This window comes from Sparus aurata, chromosome 21 (genome assembly GCF_900880675.1).
Source record: "Sparus aurata chromosome 21, fSpaAur1.1, whole genome shotgun sequence".
Classification (NCBI taxonomy): domain Eukaryota; kingdom Metazoa; phylum Chordata; class Actinopteri; order Spariformes; family Sparidae; genus Sparus; species Sparus aurata.
Genome location: NC_044207.1, coordinates 5,537,789 through 5,557,651, shown reverse-complemented (window position 1 = coordinate 5,557,651; position 19,863 = coordinate 5,537,789). Strand labels below are relative to the sequence as shown.

General features: G+C 41.1%; 2 protein-coding genes across 2 annotated transcripts; both read left to right on the top strand.

Moving 5' to 3' along the window:
* The first annotated feature begins 1,270 nt into the window (after positions 1-1,270).
* cryz (crystallin, zeta (quinone reductase)) lies at positions 1,271-8,804 on the top strand. Its single transcript, XM_030403844.1, has 8 exons — positions 1,271-1,475; positions 3,524-3,676; positions 4,154-4,317; positions 6,592-6,643; positions 6,739-6,888; positions 7,090-7,191; positions 7,484-7,579; positions 7,866-8,804. The coding sequence occupies exons 1-8, from the start codon at positions 1,365-1,367 to the stop codon at positions 8,025-8,027; spliced, it is 990 nt and encodes a 329-aa protein (XP_030259704.1). The 5' UTR covers positions 1,271-1,364; the 3' UTR covers positions 8,028-8,804.
* Positions 8,805-10,694: 1,890 nt separating this feature from the next.
* Positions 10,695-19,457, top strand: lrrc53 (leucine rich repeat containing 53). The gene is made up of 8 exons (XM_030403843.1): positions 10,695-12,409; positions 12,607-12,735; positions 13,303-13,401; positions 14,459-14,634; positions 14,853-15,016; positions 15,157-15,346; positions 15,684-15,876; positions 16,989-19,457. The coding sequence occupies exons 1-8, from the start codon at positions 12,403-12,405 to the stop codon at positions 19,382-19,384; spliced, it is 3,354 nt and encodes a 1,117-aa protein (XP_030259703.1). The 5' UTR covers positions 10,695-12,402; the 3' UTR covers positions 19,385-19,457.
* Positions 19,458-19,863: the final 406 nt, after the last annotated feature.

The following is a 19,863-nucleotide window of genomic DNA, read 5'->3' as shown; positions in this document are numbered from 1 at the left end:
TATTTCTGCTGGCATGTGAATTTTTTGTAGGCTATTATATTTTGTTTCATATACACCATATGTTGATTTATTCAACACTGAGTTAAATGAGTATAATGAGTATAAGTTTTAGCATTAGTTTTACACACTACATTTCTCCAGGGGTAGAAATGTAGTTTGTTGTCCAAACTACCGCCAGGCTGAACTACATGTAGTTTTACAAGCTACGCTTGCAAAGTAGCTTCCCCAGCACTAGTTAAAACATAGTATGATGTAGAGCTTTTTTAAGATGCGACGCCTCTTTTTAGATGTCTTTAGCAGTAACGTTAAAGAGACGTAGATATGTTTCATTTGACACGTGCAAAACGAGACTGTTGTTTTCTTATTCAGACAAGGCGAACAGTTAACTCTGGTCCAGCAGGGGGGCTGATTCACAACACACAATTCAAACAGTGTTCCTGACAGTAATGTTTTTATGGATACCAGCTCATATATTAATGTCAGCTGAAATGAGATGGCAGATAAGATTGCAAAGAATGCTACAATAAGACACAAGAGTGATTTAACAGTTAGCTTCAGCAAGACAGACATAAAGAACATTATCAAACAGAAATGGAAGGAAAGCTTGAAAAAAAAACAACCTTCCTGAATACAGACTGCTGGGACCTGGTTAACATACAGAATTAAGATTGTGGCCAGATGATAACTGGACTTGTAGTAATTGTGCGTTTATTAATTTGATAATTATTTAATATATCAATTGTTTGGACTGTAGAATTCCAGGAGGAAAGTAGTGTAACTAACACTAACCCAGAGCTCAGAGTGTTGTTTTAAGATGACTTCTTCTGTCCAAACAGTCCGGATTCAAAGACTCTTCGTTTAATGTCATAAATGACAAAGAAAAGCAGTGGATGTTCACATTTCAGAGGCGGGAATGAAACGTTTGACATTTCTGCTTGACAGAGGACTGAAAGAGGATTATCAACATTGTTTCTACTACCAATACTCATTTTCTTTCAACTGACAAATTGACTGATTCTCACTTTCTGAGACAGGAGGTAGAGAGAAGGCAGTGACAGTAAATTAAGAATACACTTTAACCTCACAGACATTCTACAACATAACTCAAGAAGTGAGTGTTATCAGATCCTGCAGTGCCTCAGAGTAACCCACAGAATTGAGAGAATGTGTTTCTTTTTTTCTTTTTTAGTACACATACCAGACCATCTGATCCAAACTCCAACCCAGTAGGTGGCGGTAATGTGCCAATAAATTGTTTGCCAACCGCCATTAAAGCGCGAAAAAGAAGAGAGGTCATCAGTGTGGATCCCTGTGGCTCAGTCTGTCGCTGACACAGAGTGTGTCCCGGTGCTGCAGAGTCAGACATGTCGGGCAGCAGCAGGCTGATGAGAGCCGTCAGAGTGGCTCAGTTCGGAGGCCCGTCAGTCCTCACACTGTGCTCAGATGTGACTGTCCCGCAGCCTGGACACGGACAGGTGAGACACACACGTCACACTCTCATGTGCTGAAGAGTGTGACGCAGTCTGATGAACACCAACGTCTGTCACTTTACACTGTGCAGTCATGCTAAACTATAAACCTGAGCAAGTTTGCTGCAGATTTCCTGCTGTCAGTGATCTCATGCTTTAAGATACATCGAACAGTGTGTCACCTGTTAACCATGACCATCGACCGGGGTGAAGTTAGTTTCAGGTTGGATATTGAGGTTCACCCGGTGTGAGCAGCAGGAGGGCGGTCAGCTGACCTCCAGAGCCTCGCGCTGAATCACTGGAGACTGATTTAGGGACCGTCATTAAATGACTTAGCATAAATATATGAATACAAAATAATTGCTTATTTTTCAATATCCAGATACATTTGGAGAGGCAGCACACTGTATAACTACACTGGACAAATAAGACACACAGTTTTTTGTTGTACTTTAGTGCTTCCTCTATTTATATGAATATTTATATGCAGAAATTATGATGTTTTTCTCAATAGCTTCCATGTCACGTGACCCAGCGACTCCAAACCAGCATCAGATTATGTTCGTAAGTGGGTCAAATAAGACACACCTCTTTCTATTGTGTGTGTGACTGAAGGATTAGTAGAGCATGTATTTGTCTCTTTTTAGAGATTTGTGTACTGTGTTTTATTTGAAAAGTAACTGAATGTTATATTTCTGTGTCAGTGCATGACTTCCTGTCTGCACGGTGATAAATTGTGTCATAGACGCAGTGCAGAGGACCTGGTGGAAGTTAACACACTTGCTGTGTCTCAACTCAGGGTCTGCAATCTTCGGAGGCCGTATTTTGAAGGCCAATTATGTCACAACGCCGCGTGAAGCCTGTCCCAATCTGATGCTCCTCCAAATGCAGCCTTCTTTTCCCTGTTTTTGGAGGATGCACCGCTACCATCCTTCGTGGCCTCACATATCCCAAGATTCTTTGCGCATCCAAAAAAGAGGAAAGAAAGAGAGAAAATGTCGACATCGTGTGGCAAAGATCGTCACTTTCGTGGGCCTGGGCGGCAGAAATCATGATGTAAGGGTAAAACATCTGGTGTTGCAAACAGGAAATGCTCCAAAGGCTAGACCGTTTAACACGTTTGACGTGGTTAACAAGGTCTCTCCGAAGGACTCGCCTCCAAAGACCTCAAAGGTTGGGTCCTTCAGAGGATGCAGACCCTGAACTGAGACACAGCAATAGACTTCAGTGAAACAGCTCTGCTGGCATGGTGGAGCCGTGACGCAGTGGACATGTATCCGGTGGAATCATGGTTAAGCAAGAGTTAGTTTCGCCATTTTTCCCTGAAAGTAAAACCTTCTCACTTTCACACCACTTTAGGACCCTCCCCCCTCCACACATTAGCCACTTACAGTGCCATTCCCCATTCCCTGTCCCTCTCACACACACTGGCCTGCCACCTGTGATTCCAGATTCTTTGATTAACCCCTTCCACGTACCAGTGAAAAAATTTTTTTAAAATTAGTCGCACTGTTTCAAATTTTGGGCGCAAAATGTGACCATTTGTTTGCAGTCTGGAGCCCTGGGCTTTGTACATGAGGAGGAGGGTTTTAAATTGCATTGTGGATTTTACAGGAAGTCAGTGCAGAGAGGCTAATATGGGAGATATATGATCTCTAATACGAGTTATTTTCACTACACGTGCAGCAGCATTCTGGATCAGCTGGAGAGTCTTTACAGATTTATTGGGGCAGCCTGATAAAACAGAATTACAATAATCCAGCCTTAAGGTAACAAAAGTGTGGACTCATGTCTCTGCATCTTTTTGTGACAGGATGTTTGTGATTTTTGCGATGCTCCGTAGGTGGAAGAAGGCACCGCTTTAAACTTGTTTTATGTGGGAGATAAAGGACAAATCCTGATCAAAGATAACTCTCAGATTCCTCACTGTGGTGGTGGAGGCCAGAGTAATGTCACCAGTATCTCCATTTTAGACCTCCTTTTGCATGTGTATGTTAGATTTTACACGATGGCTTTCAAAGCTGAGTCTGCATCCACGTCTCTGTGTGTTGTAGGTGTTGATACGTGTCCATGCCTGTGGAGTGAACCCTGTTGAAACCTACATCCGGGCTGGTACGTACGCCCGTAAGCCCACCCTGCCATACACACCAGGCACGGACGTAGCTGGAGTGGTGGAAACTATTGGAGAAGGAGTCACTGCAGTAAAGGTCAGACTAATAAACGCTGCATTCAATGCTGCTGAGAGAGCAAATACATGTTTAAAGTGCAACATGAGAGAAGTTGAATGTTATGGTTTCAGTTAATCTTGGATCGGATGAATGGTCTTAAGTTTTGAAACTATGGTTCCAGTAATGCTTCTGGGGATGTAATGTTGCGTTTGAGAGACCTCATAGTGAGTTATGCATTTCCAAATATGCAAATATAGGCTTTTTAAGCCTAAATTTACTCTACAGTTTGGTAAATATGCACAATTAAAAGTATGAATTCGGCATTATCAGTTCCTGTTTGCACTGTACCAATGGATGTACCGACAACTATCACTGTATTCATTTGGTACTAAAGAAACTTGATAAAATATGATAACCCTAACCCAAGGGATCAATGGTAGAAACTGCCTTAAGTAAGCTAGTGGAGACTGTATGTAAGTAATTCATTCAATGTGTAGGTAATTGTGTGTTTTCCAGGCAGGTGACCGTGTGTTCACCACAGCCACAGTCAGTGGAGGTTATGCAGAGTACACTGTGGCAGACGATGACTGTGTCCACAAACTCCCCGCTGCCTTAGGCTACACCCAGGGTGCAGCATTAGGGATCCCCTACTTCACCGCCTACAGAGCTCTGGTTCACAAGTAAGATCCCAACACTGCCACAGTTTGGTGAACTTGATTCAGGAACCACCATGGTGGTGGAGGAGATGTTACAGGTCTGAATCTGGGTCAGAGACTGCATTCGCACTTGCATTGTGCAGTCGGGATCAAAAGTTTAAATTCACTTGTAAAGAAAATGTATATCGTTGCAGTCTTCACTTCCAATGATTTCTACAGCTCTTCTTTTTCTGCAATGGAATGAGAGGAACACGTACAACATTGTCAAAAAAGCCTTCATGAAATTTCGTTCAAATCTGAATTTATTAAAGGTCCTCTGATGATGTGACTAGATCTGCCAAAAATATACAGTTGTGCTCCAGCTAATCACCAAATTGATTGTTCAAGTCACTATATGTACTGTTGTGCTCATAAGTTTACATACCCTGGCAGAATTTGTGATTTTTTTTGGGGGGGGGGAGAATGTGAATGATGATACAAAAACTTTTCTTTCACTCATGGTTAGTGGTTTGGTGAAGCCATTTATCATCAAACAATTGTGTTTGCTCTTCTGAACTCATAATGATAACAGCAACTATCCAAATGACCCCGATCATGTACTGTACTGCCCCCTTTAATATCAATGATGACTTGAAGTCTTTTGTGGTAGTTGTGGATGAGGCACTTTATTTTCTCAGATAGTAAAGCTGCCCATTCTTCCTGCCAAAAAGCCTCCAGTTCCTGTACATTCTTGGGCTGTCTTGCATGAACATTTGAGATCTCCCCAAAGTGGTTCAATGATATTATTTGACCTTATTCCTGCTGTAGCCAATGACAGGTCGACATGGCCTTGTGTGTTGGATCATTGTCATGTTGGAACGTCCAAGCACGTGCAGCTTCCATTCACATGAGTGCAAATATTTTCCTCCAGTAATTTCTGATAACATGCTGCATTCATGTTGCTATCAGTTTTGAACAAGTTCCCTGTGCCTTTGTAGCTCACACATCCCCAAAACATGGTGTACTTTTCATCATAGGCCTTGTTGACTCCTCTCCAAATGTAGCGATTATGGTCGTGGCCAAAAAGATAAATTTTTGAACTCATTACTCCAAATAACTTTGTTCCAGAGGATTTCAGGCTTGTTTCTGTGCTTTTTGGCATATTGTAAGCGGGCTGCTTTGTGGCATTGGCGTAGTAATGGATTTCTTCTGGCATACAGGACAGAGAGTCCTGTATGCCAGCTGAAGTTATTTGTGGGTCTTTCTTTGCATCCCAAACAATTTTCCTGGCAGTTGTGGCTGAAATGTTTGTTGGTCTACCTGACCATGGCCTGGTTTCAACAGAATCCCTCATTTCCCACTTCTTAATTAGAGTTTGAACACTGCTGATTGGCATTCTCAATTCCTTGCATATATTTTTATATCCGTTTCCTGTTTTATAAAGGTCATATCTTCTCCTGCAGATCCTTTTGAACAAAAATGAACTTGTTTGGCCACAATGAGCGGCAGTATGTTTGGAAGAGATAAGGTGAGGCCGTTAACCCCAAGAACACCATACCTACTGTCAAGCATGGAGCCATCAGTATAATGCTGTGGGGCTGTTTTGCTGCCAGTGGATCTGATGCTCTAAAGAAACTAAATGGAATAAGGGAGATTGGGGAGGATTATCTCCAAATTCTTCAGGAAAACATAAATTCATCAGCAGATGTTTGGCTTTTGTGTGCAGTTGGGTGTTCCAACAGGACAACTGTAAGGTGAAGATCCAATAAGCCTCATGTTTTTAAAAAAAGACAAAAAACAGGTCAGGATCACCCCCTCGAGGTGGCAGACCATCTTTTTCAATGCCACAAAATGGTAAGGTGGAAACGTCATGTTTTTCATCATTAAAGTCTACAGCAACAGGATAATCGCCGTATTGTCTACGTGTGGCATACGTATTGGGCACCTGTTGAATAAAAACTGCACTCTCACATCGAAATCACTTTGGGAAGGGATTTCTTTTAGTGCAGGGACACTCATGGGGAAAAAAAAAACTTTTTCAAAGTACATCTGGGTATTTAGAGAATTATTGAACCCTTTATGGAAAAAATTTAATGACAATACATTTATAAACCATTTTTGAATTTTGATTTTTGTAAAAGGTCTCTGGATTTGGTGGGAAATTGTGAAGTATTAAGAGACCGTTTAACGCAAACACTGTTTTCATGAGATTTTGTTGAGAATAAGTAAACTATAAAACAACACAAGACTTAACTTCAAGCATGCCAATTAATCATCGATGTTGTGACTAAATTGTGTTCTAACTGATGTGTCTTGCAGAGCCCACGTCAAGGCTGGACAGACCGTCCTCATCCATGGAGCCAGCGGAGGGGTGCGCTGCTTTTTATCCCTTTCTCTGTCTTTCGTTTTTCTTTGTGATTTACATCTGCAATCTGCAGTCTGCATCTCATGCGTCTGTATGTTTAGGTTGGTGTGGCAGCGTGCCAGTTATCCCGGGCGCTCGGTCTCAAAGTGTTGGGGACTGCAGGGACACCAGAGGGAATGAAGCTGGCTCTCCAAAGTGGAGCTCACCTGGCTTTTAATCACAGAGAGGAGGACTACACCGACAAAATAATGGTATACACACACATGCCACACACATGCCACACACATGCCACAGGAGCAGCAGGTAGAAAGGAAGTCCTGAATGACACCAAGAATTTAAACATCTTTACTCCTTCATTCGTATTTATGGTTTTAGATGTGGTTACAAAGGTGTGTGTGTGTGTGTGTGTGTGTGTGTGTGTGTGTGTGTGTGTGTGTGTGTCTTTTTTCCAGGAAGCCACTGAGGGCAAAGGCGTAGATGTCATAGTGGAGATGCTGTCAAATGTCAACCTCAGTAAAGACCTCCAGATGTTGGCTTACGGAGGATGTGTTGCAGTCAGTATGACCTTCAACACTAAAATGCATTGAGAATATTTTTGTTTAGGAGTCTAACTCAGTCAATAAACAACTATTTTTAGCTTCTGAATATTATGTGAATATGGCCCCACCTTTCTATTGCTCTGTAGTGCAACAACCAGTCACTGCGCTGTGCTACTGACTAACAATAGTACACTTTGTCTCTTAAATTGTTACTTAAAGCTTATAGTTCCATGCAGTAGTTGTACCTCAGTGTAGCTAATACCTGTGGTCTTTTATGTACTTCTCATATATCTGTCTGTGTTTGTAGATCGTAGGCTGTAGAGGCCCTGTAGAGATCAACCCCAGAGACATCATGGTTAAAGAGAGCAGCATCGTTGGAGTGGTCCTCTTCTTCAGTGCACCGGTACAAACATAAGCCATGTTTTACACTCACATAGTATTTAGATCGTTCTGATTTTTAAAAGCCTTCACAGACTTGATGTTTCATGCAATCACTGCATGCACCAAAGCTCTGTGCGACTGAGAAGAACTAGAGTTTTGTTGGTTTTTCCATATATTGCCTGACCAAACACCCCACCAATGCTCACAGTAATCACATCATCATTAATAATAATTAGGAGCAAAGCATTTTTGACAAATCAGTTTCAGTTATTTGAAACACACGTACATCTCTGGCTGTCTTCTCTCAGGAGGAGAAGAAGGAGTGTGCAGCACTGCTCTATGCGGGGATGGAATCTGGTTGGCTACATCCAGTCGTGGGCTCCCAGTACCCACTGGACAAGGCTGCCCAGGCCCACCACGACATCATTGAGTCTCCTGGAGCAGCTGGGAAGATAGTTCTGACCATGTGAAGATGTCATCATATCAAAGGTCAAAGGTCACCATGTAGGACTTTTCAGACTTTTTGCAACAACTGAAGATGATCTTGAATATTTTCACTGTAGTTTATTAGGCATAAAAAACATACAATTCTGGATTAATTAATCTTTTTGGCCAATTTGGAGACAGCATGACATTCTTATTATTCTTATAAGTCGGTATGTTGGAATAATAAAACTGCTTATTTACATCCAGCAGACACGGAGCAACACGAGTTGTGTTTCTGGCTATTTCATGAATGCAAGTCCTATGTTCCCTCTCTTTTAAGCTCTGTTTTGGTCTTCATCAGCTCCTGAGAAAACAATGGCATTTAGCTGCTAAATGCAACACAAATGCCTCTGATATTCAACCAGGTATTCACTCACCAGAGGTTCTGTGGTTGGCTCACCGGGTTTTCTCTCTTCGTTTTCCCTTCACCTCTCTGTAAGGTTATGTTCATGAAGTACATTCCCCCTCCAGCTCCAGTCAGCGACAGCATTACAATACATAAATGTAAATGTACTGTGTATGTATGATGTGTATAGAGATAGCTGCTGCAGTCAGTTTGATAAAAGGGAGTAAAATAAATCCACTTTCTCTGCACCCCACTCTCTCCTCAAGACCTGGTCAGCTCTGAGCGGTTAAGCAGTGGCTTATTCGTTTTCACCAAGAATGACATGAATTCGTATTGCCCGGCATGACTGAAGCACTTTGAGTTGCCTCGTGTTTGAATTGTGCTATACAAATAAACTTGCCTTGCCTGACCATGAGGTGGATTTGCATCTATTTGTTGAAAATACAAAGCTTAGTCTTTGCATTGTTTGTGATCTAGACGGGCAAAATATTTTATTTGGTTTCGGTTGCTACACACCATAACTAGGTCCTCCTTTTCATGGGCAAAAGTTTATATACACTTGTAAAGAACATATCATGGCAGGCTTAAGTTCCAATGATTTTTTTACAACTCTCATTTTTCTGTGATTGAATGAGTGGAACACATACATACATGGGTCTTCTAAAAATGCAACCAGATCTGCTGGTTTAAGAATATACAGTAAACTGACCAATTTTGGTGATATAGACAGTCGTGTGAACCAATCAGCTCTTTTGTTGAGTGATTCTGATTGATGCCAGCTGCTGACTTTTCTGGGCCCATTTCAATAATGCTTATTTGAAACAGCCATTAGACTGAGCCACAAACACTACAATGGGAAAGTCTAAGGAGCTCAGAATTGATCTGAAAGATCACATTATTGATTTGAAAGTCAGTTGGAGGCATTTCAAAGCAGTTACAGCTCCAAAGATCAACTGTGCAACCAATTGTTTGTCAGTATAAAGTGCATGGCACAGTTGTGTCACTGCCATAATCAGGAAGAAAACACAAACTATCATCTGCTGCTGAGAGAAAACTGGTCAGGATGGTCAAGAGTCAGCCTAAAATCACTAAAAGGCAAGTCTGCAATGAATCAGAAGCTGCTAGAAGACTGCTGTCAGTGTCCGAAGTCAAGTGTGTTTTGCATCAACATTAACTGATAGGCTGCTGTGTAAGAAAGACGCCCTTACTCCAGATGCTGCACCCTAAACTCCACTGAAGTTTGCTACTGATCACATAGACAAACTTCTGGAGGAAAACTCTGTGGTCAGGTGAAACAAAAACTGAGTTGTCTGGCCACAAAGAGCAGCAGTATGTTTGGAGGAGAGAAGGTGAGGCCTTTAACGCCAAGAACACCTCACCTACTGTCAAGCATGGTGGGGGAAGTATTATGCTGTGGGGCTGTTTGTATGAAATTACATTTCTGATATTCCTGAAGTAAGTTACAAAACTGTATTACACTGTTACACTCATACTTCAAGGATTACTAATAAAATACCATCCTGCCTTTTGGTAAGTAATTATAACTTCTAAATATGCTTTATATTCTGAGACTCCCAAAAACCAAGAAAGCAAAGTAATTGAATTCCATTTTTATTAGCTGTAAATTATGAATTAAAATAAAACAGATTCATATGAAGTATATCTCTTGATGTTTTTTTTTCCATGGCATTCCTATTTAAGGCTAAAGGGTTGAAGTGAACGAATATAGTTAATGGCTCATTCCTGACTCAGGAAACTGAGTCAGAAACGACACCTGTGCCTCTCAGGTGACAGCCGGCTGTACTGAGCATGCTCCATGGAGCGCCAGGTAACATAAGCTAGACACACATTTACAAAGTATCTGCTACAGCCCTGTAGCAACCAGTTAATGATGCAGCTCCGACCAACGGTAAACAGTAAGCTACAGATCGTTCTTGTGGATTAATATCTGAGTGGAGTGTACCAATCTCCTGCAGGGGTGGCCCTTTGGGTTCTGTTCGAGAGGTAAGCAGTTTGTAATGGGTTCTTTTCTAAAAACTATTTATTTTGTTCAGGTATGGATGTTCAGAAAACTGAAGCCAGAGAGAAAGCATTAAGCAAATCAAAGACATTGCAGGGGAAACAAGTGTAGTGCCCTGAATGCCAATCAGCTGTGGGTAGCTGTGCTCCTCGATTAAACATATGAACTGTCGAGTCACAAGCTTGCAGGATGAAGCAAGAAAATGAGGTGATGCTGGGGATAGGAGTAGGCTGCAATGAACCAGACATATTGGGTGAGGAGTTACTTTTGGATTGGGCCAAAGACAAAAAACAACCTCTCAAATGTTGAGAGTGGCGAAGAAATGTGAAATAAATAAACAAACCAACGATGACAGTCAACACTCCCAAATCTGTCACTGCAGTATTTTTACTCCTGTGGGGCAGAAAAACCCAAACACAGAAATTTACATACTATAGGTTTATCAAGTGCTTTTGGCTAACTTGTAACCAAGCTATTAAGTTGTCTGCCTGACAATTGCAACAGTCAAAAAAATTCACAAGCACGATATTATCACGATATCTGCAGAAATGTGAAGAAAAAAGAGTTAGCAGTGTCTATCAGGTGAGGGTGGAGACCTGTGTGGGAGGTGGAGCAGTACCAACTCCATACATTTGGGCAATGTGATATGGACAGGAGGTTTGCTGTGGCGTCAGCAGTACTGCGTCCATCATGGTGAAGCCGAGCCAAAATGCTCCGTAGGGTGGCTAGGCTCAGCTTCAAAGATAGAGTGATGAGCTCTGACATTTAGAGGGAGCTTGGAGTGTAGCCACTGCTTCTTCGTGTCAACAGGAGCCATTTGAGGTGGTTTGGGCATCTGAACAGGATGCCTCCTGGGCGCCTCCAATTTGCCTTCAAGTTTTCCGGGAACATCCACCTCAGGGCAGACCCAGAACTTTCTGGAAAGATTCCATATCTCATCTGGCTGGGAATGCCTCGGCATCCCCAGGGAGGAGCTGTAAAAGATTTTTTTGAAAATGTAAAAAAATAAAATAAATAGAAGTGCTATCAACTGCTCAATCACTAATGAAAATACAAACAGATGAACTCATTAACAAAAGATGCACAAGGCTGAACATCTTTGCTGGATTTTTCACACGATATCATCATAAAGTATGTGTATTGTTACCACGGTGTCAATATTTCAATATTCAATAGTCAATATTAATATATAATATTTGTAAGATCAGTTATTGTACATGTCGCAATATTGTGACACCCCTAGTATGAACAATCAGAAAATAGAAGTACATTGTAAACATGTATCATAAGAAACATATATTATGATAGAATTTACACTCAACCATAAATTGATGGATTGATAGCTGAAGGGCCTGCCAGGCACAGGCTAAGGCAAAATGTCACGGAAATTAATGAGAGAAAGGAAAAGAGGAGCAACAAGGCTCAAAATGGTCTCAAAGCAATGTAAATGACCACGATAGGCAACAGAATATAAACTGCTCATTAAAGTCCACTAGGAGAAGAGCTTTTGCAGAAACAAAATAGGCTGGATCCTGCTACAATGTCTTACTGTCATCATCAGTCAGCAACCTCTGGGGACTTCCACCTCCCCTAATGATACCACACACACACACACACACACACACACACACACACACACACACACACACACACACAGAGGTTGCCAACACATTTATCATTGTTCTGAACTTAGAACAAACAGTGAACAAACATAAGATAACTTGCTGACTGGTGTTCATTGAGAGGTTCACAAACTTTGGTCCAAGAACATAGGTCTCCGACAGGGCTCAAGAGGGCTCCATGCAAAGTGAAGAAGAGTTCAGTTTCGAGCCGAAGAGATGAGACAGTTAATGACAGTGTGTTTTCAAAGATGTAATATGTGTTTTGATTGGATGAACAGATGATGATCACGTCAGTGATGCAGCTGTATCTGGTTACAGCCCTTTTGAAGAGATCCTCCCTCGTCACCATGTTACCTCTGCTGTAACACAAAATGACCAGTAAGTTATATACACAATGATATCTAGCATAAACAATTAAGACGCTCATTAAAATTAATTGTAGCCATCCCACAGGTACTGGAAGTTGAAACCATAGGAGTCTGTAGATTAATTAAATAATACATTAGGCATCAAAGGTTTTTTGTGTGCGAATTTTTCCAATATATTTCCAATATAAAATGGGAATTTGCCTGCAGGTATCTTGCTGATTTTGCTGCTGTCAGTCATCAGAGCCCAGTTTATCTCCCCCGTCCCATCATGCCCTGCTTCCTGTGTGGTTTGTTCTGAAGAGGCTGTCATCTGTAACAAACTGGCTAACATTATTGGTAACACACACACACACACACACACACACACACACACACACACAGACTTACAGACTTACAGACAGCTTTTGACATCTACATAATGTTGCTGTAATTTTCTCTCACACTGACTGAAATAATATAAAACAAAGTTATCCATTGCAGTACTCTGGTTACATTTTTGCCATAACAAGTAACGTTACGCATTAGTTCTGTAATTTAAGTAGTCTGTTATTTAGTTAAAAATAATCTGATACTGGAAATTATCTGATCTTTTTCTTCCTTTTGTCGCCACAAAAATAAAATAAAATCCCTGAAGCATTTGCTCTGTTTCTGTTTCTCTGGTGGCTATGTGCCAGTGGAAGGTAAACCTCCAGTTACGTACTCTAACGCCAGTTATAAGCAGTGTTGTAACAATTCTTTTAAAAGTAACTCAGTACGTTACAAGATAACTGACGTAAAAATGTAACTTCTAATGGTACTGCGTTATCTAATGAGAAAAGTAGAGGTTAAGGTAACAGTTAGTAGACCTCATGTGCTCAGAGGATTGTGCTGTGTGTGTGTGTGTGTGTGTGTGTGTGAGACCAGATGCTCCAGGCACGACCCAGGCTTTGCTGTTAACAGAGGGCTCCATCTCCGCAGTCCAGCCTGCCTCACTCTCTGATCTCAGCAACATTACAGTTATAGGTCAGTAAGTACTTTTGTTGTGTGTGTGTGTGTGTGTGTGTGTGAGAATTTGTTCATGCCTGATTGTTACATGTTTTTTCTTTGTAAGAGGAGGCCGATAACTAAAAGGTATCTATTTGCAACACCTTTTTATTCAATAGACCCACTGAGGGGTCGAATTCTACTACAAGGCTTATTTGGGTTTAGTAAAATGTTTGAGAACAACTACACTTTTGTTAATTCTTTTGTTGAGTTGTGTGCTTAAATTATCCTAAATGTTTCCAACACGGTTCAAACCTATGGGGCGCTGATTGTAAAGTTGCGCATGCTAAAATATACAGCAACTTTTCATGACATTTAGCAACAAACCGATTTAAAAAACATATATGAATATTTAATGTTACCAGATTTACAGCAATATTTGTGAACTTTGTGATATTTACTTCCCTTATAAAATGTTATGTGAATGTGAAATCTAAATAAAAAAAATCAAAATCAAAATGTTAAATATTAAATCTAAATGTTTAATGTCAAATCTAAATTCAAAGGTTAAATGCTAAATCTACATCTTAATATTGAAAATCAAATATTAAATATTGAATATAAATGTTAAATTTAAATATAAATGTTAAATCTAAATGCTAAATGTTGAATCTAAATGGCACATGTGAAACTAAATATTTAACATTTAAATTTAGATTTAACATTTCGATTGAATATTTAACATTTAGATTTAGATTTTTTATCATGATTTAACATTGACATTATATTATTAGGGGAGGAAATATCACAAAGTTCACAAATATTGCTGTCCATCTTTTTATCCCAAAAATTGGAAAGCAATCTTGAGCATCACCTCCCATTAGTAAAGAGCTCTGGATCACAGCAGAATCTAATGTGACTCTGGGTGTTTATTCCTCCAGAAGGTCTGGCTCTGTACCAGACTCTCTCCTCCAGCTGGCTCTGAGCAGCTGAGCAGCAGCTCTGCCTGGTGTTCCATACACCCCTAGTGGCAGAAATCACACACTGTGCGTTTAAAATGTTGCAACAATAACACATATGTCTATCTGTCTTAAAGTTCTTAGTCACAACCATATCTCAGTGCTGAGTGAACAGTCCTTCAGAACCCTGCCGTTCCTACATACCTTACTGCTGGACCACAACCTCCTGACCAGCCAAGCTCTACAAGGGGGATCTCTGACCAATCTAACCCAGCTAGAAGTCCTTGCCCTAGGCCACAACCTCATCAGCGTGGTGGGTATCTCCCCATAAAAGAAATATATCTGGGAAAATATTTGAAATACACACAATTTCCTTGAGAGATTATTCTATTAACAGTTTCACTGATTGAAAAACAACAAAGTATTTTTTTTCATTTTGAACTTTGCACGTATTTTGTATTGTGAAATAACCACATACATCTGTATAAAGTCTGAAGTTTTTCCTCTGACATTCTCTGTGTTGATGTGCAGATCCGAGGTGGCTGGCTGAAAGGTAGCAGTGCCCTGCGGAGCCTGAAACTGGAGGGAAACCTGCTCACGAGTTTGGACTCTGATTCCTTCTCTCAGAATGATCTCAAACATCTGGAGAGTCTGGATCTGTCAGATAACTTGATAGACCATCTCGATAGAAACAGGTAAGTACATACAATTTTAGCATTTTTAGATTATTATATATTTCTTTCTTATGACCTCTATATTTCTATTTCTTTCTGAAAAGAGTTTCAGTAACCTCCAATGTCATGTGTTCAAGTATGTTCTTATCTTATGATCTTAGCTTCAGTGGGTTGATGAGCCTGCAGAGTGTAGATCTTTCCAGAAACCATCTGAGTTCTGCACCTGCTGAGGCTTTTTCCTATCTCAACTGGCTGACAAACCTCAACCTAGACCGCAACATATGGAACTGTTCCTGTCAGCTGCTGGAGCTGGCTGCCTTCCTGTCCACCTTCATGCAACAACCGGACAAGGTGAAGGATTTCTTCTTCAACCTGTTCACATTTCCAGAGCAGCTTCACTTACATTAAGTTTGATGATATGGATACTATAAGTAATTTGAGTAAATTATACTCAGGGTAGATTTTGAATAAAATGATAATTTCCTTGTAACAGTTTACTAGACCAGCTTGTTCCAAGATTCTGTCGTTTGTCTTATTAAAAAAAAAATCCCAAAAGTAAGAAGAACTGCATTAAAAACATTTGGAACATCATGGGCGGATTACAGAACAGATATTTTTTTGTTGTTTTAAGGAAAAAAAAAACAGTACAAGACTGGTTATCTGAAATCTTTCCACCTGCTGTTCTCAGACTATCTATAATGGTCGTAGGATGGTGTGTGTGAGCGCTGACAACCCGGCTGTAACCACAGTGCTGGAGCTGACTGAGGCCAACTGTATTCCATCGAATCAGAACATTACAGTGCAGATAGAGACGCGAGGCAGTGTGATGCCGCAACTGTATGCCCGAGATCTGGCCATCACAGCAGTCACCTGCTTTATTGGTGAGAATGGTATACAACAAGATGGTTTTATGTTGTGCAGTGCCAGGTTGGCACTAGTGGATTAATCAGACAAAGTTGAACAAAAAAAGATTCAAAACACTTAAAATAATATTATCTCATAATCAGTCTTTCAATATCTATATATATATATATATATATATATATATATATATATATATATATATATATATATATATATATATATATATATTAGGGCTGTCAAACGATTAATTTTTTTAATTGCGATTAATCGCATTTTGTCCATAGTTAACTCGCGATTAATCACAAATTAATCGCATTTTTTTTGGCACATTTTTTTCTGTTCTAAATGTAGCTTAATGTATTTTTTTCATGTTCTTAATACTTTCAACAACATGAGAAAGGGCAAATATGCTTGCTTTAGTAAAATGTTTATTCAACACTTAAAATCATGCAGGAAAATAAAAGGCTCAAAAAATATCCCCTCGCCCTAAACGGGATCAAAACATGGTGATGTCTGCTTTGGACGAGGGGGGGCTCTCTGCATCTGCCATGTGTTTGGCTTGCAAATGATATTTGAGACTCGACGTACTTCAATGTTAACTCATTTCATGTCGACAGTACGTGCAGATAACTATTGTCCTATCGACCGAACCATCTGGCCGTGTTTTGAAAGTAAATTTGCCGTTCATAAGTCCTTTCTCCATTTCCTTTCACTTTCTTTGTTCAGTCCGCTATGTTTTTCCTGAACTCCAACCCTGCTTCTTCTTCTTCTGATTCCCTTTCTTTTTCTTCTGCCGCCCTCTGGATCAAGACTACAGGTGCCATCAACGGCCAACAATGCGCATTTCTCTCTTTTTTTTTTTTTTAAACCGAGTGTTAATCGTGCGTTAAAAAAATTAACAGCGTTAAGAGGATGTTGCGTTATTAACGCGTTAAACGCGTTAACTTTGACAGCCCTAATATATGTATATGCTTGGTTTGAAGAAACTATTACCGAGAAATATTCTGGATTAATTTAACTATCTGATCTAATGTGAAAAATACTACACAGCACTTAAAGGTAGAATTTTAAAGGTCAGTGTGAATACCCATTTACTGTTTCAAATCCTACCTGTCCTGCTGTGCTACAGGTGGGATTTGCTTGACTCTGCTGGTAGTCCTGATCATCTATCAAGTGTCTTTAAGGAAGAAACTGAATGAAGGCAAAATACAGAAAGAGGAAGAAGAGGGAAGCAGCACAATGGAAAATCACCATCACAATCACATAGATATTAGTGAGAAGAGAAAGGACCTATTCTTGCAAGCAAATAGCAGCCAGTCTTGGGAAAAGGAATTCATGACCTTGGATGTAAGGAAAGATGGCCATGGTCGACAGCTTAGGTCCAGAGCTGATGAAAATGGCATCCATTTTTGGTGTCTGGACTGTAGAACCAAAGGACAGAGAAGGATGGGGCCAAACCCAATGAAGTGGACCAACAGGATAAGTGGAGGGATGGATGTAGAGGATGAAATAGGCAAGAGGGGAGTGAGGGTGATGACGGAGGAAGAAAGGAAGAGGCTTGGGACTCAGCAGGAATTCGTGGGCAGGGACTTTCCCAACAAGCTTCTCTCTCATGGCAACAACAACTCCTTCTCTCATCCACAAAAAGAAACCATCAGTCAAAGACCAGAAACCTTGGCTGCTTATGGAGAAATTGAAGAGAGTTACAGGACTGACTTGGAAGTTCAGAGCAATGGACGTGAGACTTTACACTGCGAGAGCTGCCACAGGACATACAGAGCGCAAGAGCAGAAAATGAGACATGGTAGGATTAACACCAACATGAGAGACTCTGCTCTGTTTGATGGACTCCCTCCTCAGTTCAGACAGGTTGACAGGGATAGGTATGTTAACCACAACCAGTTTGACATGGTGAGGGACGCAGACTTGAGGAGAGAAACAAGAAATGTGACATTCGATCTGGAGAGTTTGAGAACTCTGGAGAAAGGAAAAGATCAGGGGAAGGAGAAGAGGGAGGAGAAAGAGACGACCTCTAGAGACAAGGAGAAAGAGAAAAGAATGAGAACACACAAAGCTAAAGTCCAGTCAAGCCGATCACTGAAAGTTAAACTAAACTTGAACCCGCTAAGAAAAAGCAAAGTCCACCCTAAGAGGAAAACTGAGCAGGGCTACTCAGAGAAAAGCAGCTCAAAGAAGAGTACAGATACAAGACAGGATGGAAAAGAAAGGGGAGAGAGGAGAGGGAAGTCTGTTAATAAAACAAAGGGTAGCAGGGATAAAATGAGAAAATCTACCAAGACTAAAAGATCAACTGAGGATAGTGAGGAAGAGAATGAAGAAGACAGAAAAGAAGAAAGTCAGGAAAGTACAAGAACTTCCAAAAAAAAAGGAAAAGGCAGTAAGAAAGACACAGAAGGTGGTGAGGGTGAGACTAAACACCCAGAGAACTCCGAACTTGGTAATACCACCAATACTGCTGGCCATTCAGCCTCTGCTATTGCCACTGGACAGAGACAAAACATGCAAGGTGGGCCTACTCAGTATCAGGGAGCTGGATTGGTTCTGGGGAATGCTAAGCTATCCTTGCAGCCTCCCAACCTTTCCCTGCATGGCTTAGCAGGCTCACAACTGATTGGCAGCAGCCTCTCTCTTCAAGGAAGGAATCTTTCGCGCAACACCATGGCCCCAGAATCTAATGCACTGTTCCCTAGCTATCCAGGTCATTCTGTTCCTCCTAGCATACCATTCATTGGGCCCAACATGGCCCCAAGTGGTGCTCCAGACAGCACCAGCAGACAAGCTGGAATGGGCCAAATTTCTCCTTCTACCTCTATTCTAGCTAACTCTGGATATGCCACCCCTTCAAATTTAATTCATACCTCTGCTCTACATACCTCCCAGCCTCCAGGACTTGCCTCGAGCTTAACAGCAAACCCATCTGTTAATCTTGCATCTGGGCAGCTCCTCCAAAGCAAAAAGCCTCCTTACAACCCTCCTCTTATAGCGAGACTACAGTCTGATCCAACCCAGGGACCAGGCCCTCAAGGAGTACTTCAGCTGCCTCCTGAATTTCAAACACCCCAGACCAAGAATAGCCTCTCTCTCCCTTCTGAGGCATCTCCTAATGCAGATGGTTTCAATGGGGTGGCACCTCAGGCTCCCACACCAGAAACCGCTGTGGAGAATCTGACATACAGTAATAGTCAGACAGAAACTGTACATGTACCTGCTGGCTCGACAGTCAATGTATCAGCTGGGGTTGTGGCTCCAACTGAAGGACTTAAAGTAGGGGTGTCAGGAGACAGCATGCAGGCAGCAGATGTATCTGTATCAAATGTCTCTGCACCCAGTATGTCTATACCAAGTGTGTCCTCGGCAGGTGATGCAGGTGCATCTGCTGCGCTGCTGCAGCAGGAGTGCCTGTCAGAGCAGGGAGAATCATCCCCAAGGAGGAAGCTGAGGCTGGTGCTTCCTGAGAAGACATCCAGCCGGCCACCCACCGCGCTGGAGCGGAAAATACGCTAACTGTTAATATCACAGTTTTTCAGTACATACATGTTATGGACTGATGGTGTTTAAATAAAGGTTAAATGAAGCATGTTTTTTCCTCTTTTTATGGAGGGGGGGGGTTAAAGATGTTTGATGAGTTTTATTTTTATATTTAAAAATGCTGAGAAGAAAACCCTGCAGCTTTTTCTTTGTCTGTTTGCTTTTCTATTTTAAAGTTCAATGTTGACAGCCAAAAGGGAAATTTATTCTGTAATTGTTAACTAATGTTAAACATTAGTGACTTGGACCTCTTTGAACAATGGACGATAACCTTTTCTTTTGAGATCCAAAGAGAGGGATGTCTTCACTTCAGTGTGGTTTAGTGGGGTGCTGTTTGTTAAAATCACGGATGAATTAATAAAAAAATGTTTTGTCGACTACTCACGTTAGCTGCTGCGCTCCTGCGCGTCGCCGTCATGCCAGACAAAAAGTGTCAATCCCCGAGTGCGACCTGA

Coding starts and splice junctions, on each gene's coding strand:
- cryz (XM_030403844.1), top strand. CDS start 1,365: ATGTCGGGCAGCAGCAGGCTGATGAGAGCCGTCAGAGTGGCTCAGTTC. Junction 7,192..7,483: donor CTTACGGAGGATGTGTTGCA/GTCAGTATGACC, acceptor CTGTGTTTGTAG/ATCGTAGGCTGTAGAGGCCC. Junction 7,580..7,865: donor TCCTCTTCTTCAGTGCACCG/GTACAAACATAA, acceptor GTCTTCTCTCAG/GAGGAGAAGAAGGAGTGTGC.
- lrrc53 (XM_030403843.1), top strand. Junction 13,402..14,458: donor CAGCAACATTACAGTTATAG/GTCAGTAAGTAC, acceptor TCTGTCTTAAAG/TTCTTAGTCACAACCATATC. Junction 15,017..15,156: donor GACCATCTCGATAGAAACAG/GTAAGTACATAC, acceptor TTATGATCTTAG/CTTCAGTGGGTTGATGAGCC.